Source organism: Carlito syrichta, unplaced genomic scaffold, assembly GCF_000164805.1.
Source record: "Carlito syrichta isolate Samal-C Ts95f unplaced genomic scaffold, Tarsius_syrichta-2.0.1 Scaffold304516, whole genome shotgun sequence".
In the NCBI taxonomy this organism is placed as follows: Eukaryota; Metazoa; Chordata; class Mammalia; order Primates; family Tarsiidae; genus Carlito; species Carlito syrichta.
In genome coordinates this window covers 798,245-809,617 of record NW_007248612.1, presented here as the reverse complement: position 1 = coordinate 809,617, position 11,373 = coordinate 798,245, and the positions used below count along the sequence as shown (strand labels likewise).

The 11,373-nt window shown below is 54.0% G+C and overlaps 1 protein-coding gene across 1 annotated transcript; it reads right to left on the bottom strand.

Annotated features, from left to right (window-relative positions):
• Window positions 1–5,007: 5,007 nt before the first annotated feature.
• GPRIN2 (G protein regulated inducer of neurite outgrowth 2) lies at window positions 5,008–6,399 on the bottom strand. Its single transcript, XM_008060116.2, has one exon. The coding sequence runs from the start codon at window positions 6,397–6,399 to the stop codon at window positions 5,008–5,010; it is 1,392 nt and encodes a 463-aa protein (XP_008058307.1).
• Window positions 6,400–11,373: the final 4,974 nt, after the last annotated feature.

Genomic DNA, 11,373 nt, shown 5'->3' with positions numbered 1-11,373 from the left:
CGGGCTCAGTGAGGAAGGTACTAAAGGCCGTCTGCAGAGGAGCCCAATTCTCCTGAACCTCCGTCACCTCTTGTGAAATGTGCCTGTGAGCCTTGGCTCTAGGATTCTAGGCTTTGAGGATCTAGGATGAACAGAAAGGACGCCAAGGGTAGGGGTGAGCCAACTCCCGATCTCCAAAAGAGCAAAAAGGTAGAGTATGCGACTCAACTTACTGTTGCTCTCAGACTTGCAGACAAGCTTGTTAAATAGAAGTAGGTACAAGCTTAGAAAGGGAAGCAGCAATCCCCAAAACCAGGCTTGTTGAGAAGGACTCAAGTCAGGCCATACTCCCCTCCTTCCTGGACTGTGATTTAGGTCAGAAGGGTGCTACTGATGTTAAAGATCTGGACTGTAATAAATTTGCCTTAAATGAGTTTGCTCATGATGACCATGTGGATTTGGGGGGACCTGGGGACCATGCTGACCTACAGAATGGCCCAGTAACATGCCCAAGCACCATACTGGCCTTGCCCTGCCTGACAAGTTGGATGAAAACTGATGAAGGACTAGCCATAACCTCAGATGACAAAGCCAGTCCGGACTAAAATGACAATCGAGAAGGAATTTAACGTGGGCAAATGCCAAACTCTGCATTTAACTAACCAAGGTTGTTTGACATGAACACAAATTAGACAGAGTTGTTCCAGAGAGATACATGGAGAAAATGTCCAGGCATTTTGTAGGCCACAAGCTCAGCATGTCTCCTGAGTGTTAATGCATGAATGCAACTTCTGGTGGCTGCACCCCCGGAGGTCTGTAACGCCCTTTGGCAGTTTCTGTGTATACCTTCCCCTGGGATAAACCCTACAACTCCATGCAGATCTGCTCTGGGGCTCCTGGAGCCAGAAGTACTTGGAGGTTACACCCCTGCCCCTGGTGGCCCTTAGTCTGGGTGGAATTTGCACTCCAGGCTCTCCTGTGGCATCTGACTTGGACTGAAATCACATCCTTACTTGCCTTCTTCCCCTCTCCTACCTTACTCTCCCCATCTTAATAACTCCAGAATCCTCATCTCAGTACGAGCATTTCAGAACAAGCCCAAGGTGAGATGAGTGGTAAGGGATGGGATGGATGGTGGTCCTCTTCCTTGAGGCTCTGGGAACCATATTTTCAGAATCCCACAACCAAAGGCACATGCCCCAAGCAGGTATAAAGCTGAGGAAGAGGAACCTGGAAAGAGACTCTGAATAAGGGATATTTCAGGAAATGGGATGCGGGCTGTAATCACCACCAGGGTGGCAGGGCAAGAGCTGTCCCTGAATGTGGTTGTGGGCATGCCACCCAACACCACCAGTGTGTGTAGTGGGTGCTGACTTGGCACCAGGTGCTTTACATGGATTACTCAACTTAATCCTCACAACTAGCCTGTGAAGGAGGCATCACTATCATCCCCATTTTACAGACAAGGACGTCTAGGATCAGCAAGGCTAGTTACTTACCCAAGATCTCATGGCTACAGGTGTGGATCCAGGGTTCAAACTTTATCTGTAGACCACGAAACTATGGTGGTCCACTCCATGCCCAAAGTGTTAGGACTTGCATGGGCAAGGCCCTCTGCAGCCTCCTGTAAACCTAGGATCTAGCACGTCTAGGAAACAGAGACCCAATCCAGCTGACACAGAGGTAGCATCACAGTGGAACAGGCCCATTCCCTGCATTTCTGCTGTCCCCAGCACTGTGGCCTCAGGCCAGCAGTAGCTGTACTCTAATAGGAACAACTTCTTCCTCAGTTTGGATTAATGATTTCTTGTGAGGCTGATGGCAGCCTTGGGCCAGAGAAGGGAAACCCACCTTGTGTTCTGGCCACAGGACAAGCAAGCCAAGAGGTGACAAGGGAGGAGTCTCTGGAGAAGATTGGGGGGGGTACGGGGGGGAACACAGGGCGGGCATCCCTGCTGTAGCAGGAAGCTCTAAGACTCTGGGGTTTGTGCTCCAAAGGGCAGAATTTAACCAACGCCCCTTTCCTGCTGGGGCCTGGCAAAGCTCTGGTCTCCGAACTTGGATTTATTTTTAATTCAAAACCAAACAAATGTATCAACAATGAAATCCAACACCTCCCAGAGTGAGGCCTGAAAGGGATCCAAAGAATCTGGAGTCCAAGGGAAAGAGATCTATAAACTAAGCCAGTGGCCTTGCTCTGGGGCCTAAATTACTGCAAGCATCAGGCCTGGTCCAGGAGTGGGCATAGCAAGAGGGTGGGTATGGGTCTCTAGGTCCAATTGGAAATTAAGCTGCAGTCACTCCAGGTAGAGCTGTTGACAGAAGCTAGGCACTGTGAGCTAGTGAGACCAGGGACATGGCTTAACCAGGAGGGTGGTCTGGGTACCCCAGTGAAAACACAGGCCAGGCTGGATTCCAGCACCACCCTGCAAATACTCATCTCAGTCATGATTAAATGAATGGGCAGCTTGGCTGGCCCGTCCCATGCTGGGTTCAACCCAACCTGCTATTCTGGTGAGCCAGGGGCAGCAGAGAGGTGGCACCAATTGGCTCATAGCCAGAGTAACTCATAAGAATCTGCATGTGACAAAGGAGAAAGTCTCTTCATGAAGTGGCTTTCACTAGTCCCAGCCAAACCCTGTGGCATGTGGCCCTTCCCCTGTCCCTGATAGTAGCCCCACCCTCATCTTGCTCAGACTGGAAACCTCAGCCTCCCAAAACTCCTCTTTCTTCCTGAATCCATGTGTATGCATGTGCGTGTGCGTGTGCGTGTGTGCGTGCGTGCGTGTGTGTGTGTGTGTGTGTGAGAGAGAGAGAGCAAGCCCAGCCCCCAGCTGCCTACTCTGTCACCCCTTAACAAGCCCCTCCTTGGTGCTCCCTACCATATCCTCCTGTGTTCTTGCTTCCTACCCCTTCTGAGCCAATCTCTTCATTGGCAGCCAAACTGATATATCTCAACTGAAATCTGTTCCCCCCACCCCTTCCACGGTTCCCTTAAAGTTTCTTCCCTCAGTTATACCAGGATCTTCACAATGCCCTCCGCCCTTGTCAGACTCCCAACCTGACAAACACCCCAGGAGGTCCTCCACCATGGTGATTCACCATGGCTAGGACAGGATAGGCCCCTCCAAGCCTCTAATCAGGCTGTTCTGTCTGCCTAGCAAGTTCTTCTCTCCCTCTGCCCAGCCCCTCTGTGTTCTCAAGACCCTGCTTAGCTGTTGCCCTGTGTGAAGGGCCCTTTCCCATGTCCTTACAGCCATCTGCTCTCTCTCGTGTGGCCCCACCAGGCTGGGACTCCTGGAGACCCTGTACAGGGCCAGGAACAAAGGCAACACATATGTGTTACTCCCCAGAACGTGTGGTACCTGTCCTGCACCACGCAGAGGGACTGACAGGCTCAGAGCCCCAAGGAAGGGTATAGCTGCACAAGCAGGAAAGGTATCTCTGAGTAAGAATGATCAATCACCGGGCTTTGGGAGACATTCGACCTGAAGCATACTTTTCTCTCCTTGTTCCTTGTCCTGTTAGATTGTCACTCCTGCTTTAAAAATTAACCCATTGTTGCATGAGTCATTTCCAGTTCCATGAGTACCAGGTCCTTGAGGATGGGGGAAGATAAGCCAGCTTTCAGGTCCAGAGTTCCTAGATGCAAAAAGAGCCTCAGGAACAGGGCCAGGTCATGGGCCATGACCCCACCCTAACCCATTATTCCCTCATAAGAGTGGTCTGTAGGATTCTGTCTCAGGATCTTGGAATCTTCTACAAGTCCCAGGACAAGAACACAAGCCCTCTTCCATCCTCTGTAGGCCTTGAAAAATTCCTGGGCAATGAAGTCAGGCTATGCCAAGCCCATCTCTTCCTACTCCCAAACCCCTGGCTCCCCACTGCCTGATTCACGTCAGATCACTTGGGCAAGACTGGGCAAACCTGAGCCTTTCAGCTCAGCCATTTCCCATCACCATGTGGGAGCCCCCCCCCATCCAGAGCCCACAGCCAGGCTCCTTTCCTGTCCCCATCTATACCTGCCCCCACCCCTCCAAGAATTGCACCAGCTGGGAAGAATTCTTAAGCCAAAAGAATGAGGTAATCACATAATGGTGTGATTTCAGGCACCACAACTTATTTGGGGGCAGGTGGCTGCCCATTCTTCTCTTCCTCAGGCCAGCCCCTAACACAATGACCTGCAAGGCAGCTGGCTCTCAAAGTGCCCCTAGAAGGCTGGCAGAACTCTTTGATGATCACCAACCCCCCCCCTCCATGCACACCATGAGCTCAGCTGGGGCAGGGGCAGCATCTGTCTCATTCATGAAATCCACAGAACCTAGCACAGAATACATGGTCGATAAATTCTTGCATATGACCGCATTGGACTGGACTGGCATGTGCTGCTGGGAAATACCCCAGGCTCAGCCAGTGCTGACTCTGAATCTTAGCCCCACCACTCCAAACTGTTCAATGCGGGGCACGTCAGCCACAGCCTTGCCAAATGCCTGTCACTTCTTCTGTAAAATGGAGTGAAGAGGTGAAGACTCGACAAAGGAAGGTATATGGTACACAAGACCTTGAACAGCATCAGTCCTCTTCCCTAAAGGCCCAGGCAGTCCCTGTTACTAGGGCCACACACTTCATGTGCAAAATTAATTCTCAGCACTGCTCTGAAATAAAGCCTCCAAGATCCTGAGGGAGAGACACAGCCAAGTTCCATGGGCAGACTGAACAGAGGTGGAGGTTTTTATGGATACTCAGGAGCTCCCTTATGCACAGTGCTGAAACCCTGTCTTGAAGTTCAGAGCCCAGAAGGTGCAAGATGTGGCCCTTGGGAATCAAGCCCTTAAAAAACATCCCAGCCGCATGGAGCAGGAAGTCCTAGGCTGCAGTTCTGTGTTCGGGAGGCAAGCAACGTTCGGGTGGGAGGTGTGCCCAGCTGCCAATGAGTTCAGGGGCCACAGCTCCCCAACCCCCACTGGCCCTGGCCCTGGCCTGGGGCTGAGTCCATGGGCCCAGGCTGGCTCTGAGGACCACAGCTCCTCACTCAGGCACTGCCCCGGAGCAGCCACAGCAGCTGGGGCGCCGCAGGGACTGCATGACGGCCCGCAGTGGCCCCCTCCGGCCCTCTGCAGACAGGCTGTCCTCACTGGCGGGCGCCCGCTGCAGCTGCTCAAACTGCATCTCCAGGTGCTTCTGGATGGCCACACCAAGCACCTCTGGATCCACTGCAGCTCCATACACCTCCCATGTCATGCCTTCAGCATCCCATCGCACATCCCGAACAGGGGACGGTGCCTCCTCCAGGCCGGACTCCAGAGTTACCTCTGGGAACAGGTGCAGGGCCACAGGCGCTTCCAGGGATGGGCTAGTGGCCACAGCCTTGCAAGCTGCCGCTGGGGCTGCCTGTACACCAGCATCCTGGGCTGACAGAGGGGATGCCACTGCAGGGGCCAGGTCGCTGGCTGAGGTCATGGTCCATACATCTTTGGTCCTAGATCCAGGTTCTGAGGCTAAGCCCGTGGGACCCCAAGGGTGGGCACAGCAGTGGGAGTGCCCAGGCAGGCCCCCAGGCAACCTGCAGTGGAACCTCACCCCATGCTGAGCCTGCAACCCAGACTCGCTCACTGATGCCACCAGTTTGGGAAAGGCCAGGATCCCTGTGGCAGGTAGCGCATGGCAGCAGCCACCCATCCCCACCTCTCTCATGCCACAGTGTAGAGCAGCTGGGGGTAGAACAGCTGGGGGCAGAGCGTGGCAGGAGGTGGTGGCCAGCTGCCCATTGGGTTTGGGCTCAGCCTGGTGACTGCTGCTGCGGGCAGTTGTGTCCCCAAGGTCTAGTGGCGGCACCCACACCTGACTGTCTTCCTGCTTCCAGGCTGAATTAGAAGTCCCATCCTCTGGACCCAGGTCCCTTTCCAGGTCTGCAGGGGCCTGGCTACCCTGGGCAGTAGTCCCGCCAGGCTGCAGTTGTACCCTGTGGACAGGGGAGCTGCCAAGAGCCGAGCAGCTGAGGCTAGCCTTCCGAGCAGTGCTGTGGCCCCGCATCTGGGTGCTACGGGCCAGGTCCGAGTGGCTCCTCTGCACAGTAGTGGCACCAGGGGCCCGCAGGCGACACAGGTCACCACTGCCCATAGTGGACACATTGCCCACGGTGCTGCTCCGCCAGTGGCCCCCGGTACTAGGCTGTGGCTGTGGACTGGAGGCCCGTGCTGGCTCCACGCTCTCAGCTGGATGCCTCTCTTCCTCCAGGGCTGGGGAATCACTGCTGGCCTCACCTGGCTGGGCCTGCCACACAGTGCTGCTGGCACTCTTGCGAAGCTCTGGCCTCTGTCCCCGGCCTTCACCCAGCAGGTTGGAAGAACTCTGGGACAGGGGCTGCAAGTGGGGGTTCAAGGGTGCCCGGACACCCTGCTCAGGGCGACTGGAGCTCATGGCTGCCTGTAGGAGACAGAAAGGGAGTGGAGGTGAGTTGGGTGGCAGCACCTGAGCCAGACTCTGCTATGAGATCCCACAGTGTCCGGCCCACTGGGGGGCCAGCTTCAGACCCAGCCTGCCTGACTGGTCAGAACCATAAGCAAGACAGTGACAAGACACTAGACACTTCACATCAAGGTCATCTCACATTATACACAGGGATGACACCACAGACAACTCATAATCAGTACCCAGCGATTAGAACTTGCCCTAGGGTATGATACCCCATGTCAGCTGTTGACTCTCTACTGGCTGGCTTGTGGGTAAAGGGAAAGAAGGGGGTTCAGGGGAGTGTCCAAGTCTGCTGGGGACTTGGGGGCGGGACTGCAACACTAGGGGCAGGGGCTGTGGGACAACAGCTCTTAGTCAAGCAACACAGTATTGTAGTATTTTAGCCACCAGCACAGCTCGACTGGCCAGTACTAGCCTGCTTCCTCCTGGGACTGACATTCTCCATCTCACTGTGGGTTGGGGTCTCCTTGGTGGAATAGGGGCTCAGAAGTTTATGGAATGAGGGAGCAATGAATAGAGGACACTGGGAATCACCCTGGGCTCTCCTCTCTGACCTAGCCTGGCTGAGCTGTCATGTCCCTGGGGACTCAATCTTGGCAGCAGTAAAGACTCCCCCTTCCATCTTTAGCGGCAGGGAGAGACCCCATGCATCAGCCCTTTCCGCAGGACTCAGCATTTGTTCATTCATTCCACAGCCAGTGAAATAAGTTGCCCACTCAGTACTACCCCTCAGACACATCCTGCATAATATTTTACCTCCCTCTTGCCCAATGTGTCTACATCCCTCTTGTACCCTGCCCCCGCCCCCCGCCATTGGTGTCCTTCTCAGTCACGCAGACCACTTTGGATCTACCCACTGGCCAAGTCACAGCCTAGAGCCAGGGCTGGCCCCTTCTACCTCAGTGTCTCCTCCTGGGAACCCTGTCCTGACCCTCCTGGCTGGGCTGCCTCCAACCATAGCTAAGCATTAAGCCTGGATGGGACAGGCTGACTCACTGTCAGCCTCCCTACCAGCCTGAAGTCGGCAAAGCCTGGCCTGTAGCCTGTCCCCCTCTGACTGATCAGTACCGAGCACTGACCTAACACGTAGTTGGCACTCAGAATGTCTACTGTATGCCTGACTGAGAGGGCAAGCAAATACAAGAACAAACCCACAGAGGAGGTCAGTAAGGACCAGTAACGGGGTCTGAGGGAGGACATCACCAAGGCAGGAGAGCCCACTTTGGGTGATGACTCAGAAAAGGCTTCTTGGAGGACAAGACAGGTAAGTTGGGCCTAAAGAGGGAAGAGGGAGAAGATGGCGGGGTAGAGGAGCAGCGCAGGCAGAAGGTGAGAGGCCATGTATACAGAGCACCCAAGGAGAACAGTAGGGTAAGAGTGCCTGGGCCAGCCTGGCCCTGGCCACAGCTGTGAATCAGGGAGATCACTCTGGGACTCCCTGCCAGGCAGGACTGGCTAGAGAAACAGGGTGGGGATGGCAGATACCAGTTGCATTTGGGCAATCCCAGCCCTGTCTTCCCACCCCTGGGCTGATAAGGACTGCCAAGAAACCAATCACCCTGGCCAGATGAGCAAGGCTCCCTGAGAGGAAATGCAGGAAGGGCTCCAGAACTCAGTTTCCGTGTAAGTACAAACTTCGTGCTATGCCAGGGCTCAGGAGATGGCTGCTGGCTGTGGAGTCACAGCGAGGATGATCCTAGAGTCATAGTCCCTGAGAGTCCAGTTTTGCACAACTTTCTTGGTCCACTGTGCTATCCAACTGCAGGCACTAACCACATATAGTTACCAAGTGCATAACAGATGGCCACTGTGAATGAGAAACTGAATTTTTAAATTTTATCCAAGTGTAAGTAATTTAAATCTAGTTGGCCACATGTGGTCAATGGCTATCATCCTGGAAACCATGCAGCTCTATACACAGCTCCAGCCTGGCAAGGACATCCCATTCTGGTGACTTCCTGGGGCTGAAGCAAGAATGGTGCCTGGGAAGGTCAGGAAAAGTAGCCAAGAGAGGACTGTGACCCAGGCCCTGACCTCAAGGAGCTCTAAGATGGACATAGAAACAGGAGGGCAATAAAGCCAGCACCAATAAGAGTGAAGACAGTTCCCAGGGCCCAGTCACTCACCATGCTCCAGGCATGTGCCACATCCTTTGCACAAATTGTCTCACTTGTCAAAGAAACCTCATGACATATGTAATTATCTCTAGAGACAAGGAGACCAAAACTCAGAGAGGTGCAGTGACTTGCCAAGGGCACACAGCTGATGAGTCTGAGCTTCTCTCTCCTCTGAGCTCTGTTAGACCTCTGATCCGACAGCTTGCACCCTCCACTGGCATCATCTCTTTACTTATCTGGTGCCCTGACCTGACTAAAGCTCCAGCACCCAGCCCAGAGCCTGACCCTGGTAATGGTGCTCATAACACACCCATGGAACAAGTGCTTGAGTGGACCCTCACCCACCCTGGCTGCATCTCAGCAGCTTCTGGGGCTGCTGGAATGAGGAGGTACACCTGCTGACTGGAAAGGCTACGGTCACTACCAGCCCCTGGCAGGCAGACAGTCAACCACTGCAAGTCCAAGAATGCCAAGGAGGCCCCATCTAGACACCTGCACAGCCTCTAGCTGAGCCTTAATACCTTAGTGGGAGCAAGGCCATAAAAAGCCAGGCCAATCCCTGACCCTGGAAGAGACAGGAGGGACAAGGCTGAAGGAGCTCTCAGACTCCCCGCCCAGCCTCAGTGAAAAGCCATCAGTGACGAGGGTCCCACTGTGCCTGCCTCACCAGAGGGTTGCCCAGCACCCAAGGCTAGTCATCACCCAGAGACCCCAGTGAGGGGTTATATATCTGTTAGTTATCTTCCCTAACCCTTCCCACAAGTTGCAAGTGACAAACTGAAGCCTGGAGCAGTAGAAATGTCAAAGAACCCACAGCTGAAAGCAGCTAATCCAAGCTCCACCAGAATATCCTACTACAACCTGGCCTTCCTGGCCCTGGAGAAGGGAAAAGCTCCACGGAAGGGGCGAGGTGCTCTCCATGCTCCCAAATGACGGCTTTTGGACTCAGTTAAAAAGAGGGGCCTCCCAGAGAGCCAGGGGTGAGGAGGAAGGAGCAGGGCTCTGCTTTCAATGCTGGCTCTTCCACTTCCTGTATATATGCTCTCACCTAACCTAACCTAAGCCTCAGTCTCTCCAAAGTGCAAAACACAAGTAAATCCCCACCTTGCAGGGTTGTTGTGAGGACTAAATGTGATAGCATGTGGACTATCTGCAACAGTGGCTGTCAACAATAATCTTATCTTTTCCCTCCCATCAAGAGTGGCTTGAACTCCCAGTATCACGGGCACTAGTACTAGGGGGCAGAGAGGCCCTTTTCAGAGCTATTGAGATGGCTCATCAGTTAGCCTAGTCTTGCTTTCCAGCCTTGCTACCTGCATTCCATCCTAAGAGCGAGTCACCAGCAAGTTTACCCGTCACCACTCTAAGTTTCACAGAGCCTATTTTAAGTTTAATCCGAAGGACATGCACAAGTCTGGAGTTTGCATTTAAATGCCCAGAATGGCATGCCCACTCTGCCTTTATAACCAAGGAAAAGGTTCTGGTTGCAGCCTAAAAAGACCCTGGGAAGATGTTTTAGCTCAATATAAAGAACAGGCACATAGAAGTTACTTAAGACCCCTAGTGTGCTTTGATACCTTAATGTTCTCTCTTCTTCCCCACTTGATGCCGAAGTTGCGATGGCTGTGACCAATGTCCTGTGACCAATGTCAGGTTGTCCTGCTGCCTCCGGTTCTGCTTGTCAGCAACTGGAAGAACAACCAGCCTCACATGCAGCAATCATCCAATTTTGAGTAAAAGCCCCTAGTTCTGCAGACACTTCTAGACTGGACCAACCAAAGAGACTTGGTCAGAGGTTCCAGCTCTGGACATGTTGCTGCAGCAGAGGAGCCTAGGCCTACGGGATGTGCCAAGGGGGACTAGCCAGGGCACCAAAAGTGGGCACCAGGTCAGACCACACTGTGGCATCCATGGAAGTCCCTTCTTGTTAAGCAACAGGCATTTGGATGAAGACATATGTGTCCAGCAAAACCAGAACAGGAAAAGTAAACCCACACGGTCGGAAGGGAAAATTGATCACATGTTAAAATATGCACCTTACCCCTCCTAGATCAGGCAGGAATATACACCCCACAAATCCCTCGTTGTATAGTGACTGTGTGGTAACCTCCAGCAGGTGGTTTAATCCAGCCCAGAGTAAAAGAGAGCCTGACAGGAATACTCAGGGACGAAGTTGGGCAGTGAGCAGGGAGCACTCCTGAAAAGGGGTGTTTGGAAGGGCAGAACCTGCCCCTCACAGAAAGGATGAAGGTGTCCTAAGGGCACAGGCCCCTGTCACAAGCTGTGGCAGGAAAGGGTTCTGAGATAAATGGGGCCACGTCCCCATGGACACAGCTCTGCTCTCCAGAAAAAAGCCCAGGCACCCACCAGCCCCCTAGCAAGGCTTTGACCACACTCCCGGGGTCACCCATCTTAGAGAAGGCAAGCTCATGGGCCAGCTGCCCAGCCTAGAAGCAGCCCAAATGACTAGTGCGTCCCTATCTGCACGTTCACAAGCACTCATGCCCCAGCATGGGCACACACCCCACGACGAACACACCGGAGGCCGACTTGGACGGGGACACACAGGCCGGCTTGCGGCACTGGCGTCTACACAGCTGCATGCCAAACACAGGCCGCCCCTGCTGCGGGGCCAACGGCCTGAACACACCACGCCACGCAGCCTCACCCAGTGCAGCTCCCTTCCCGTCCCTCCTGCACAAAGCCCACCTCCCGCGGAAAAGGACCTTAAGGCGCCCCGAAACTAGGCTACAGACCTTCCCAGCAGCAAAGGCAACGACTGAAGGAAGACGGGGCTGGGGGC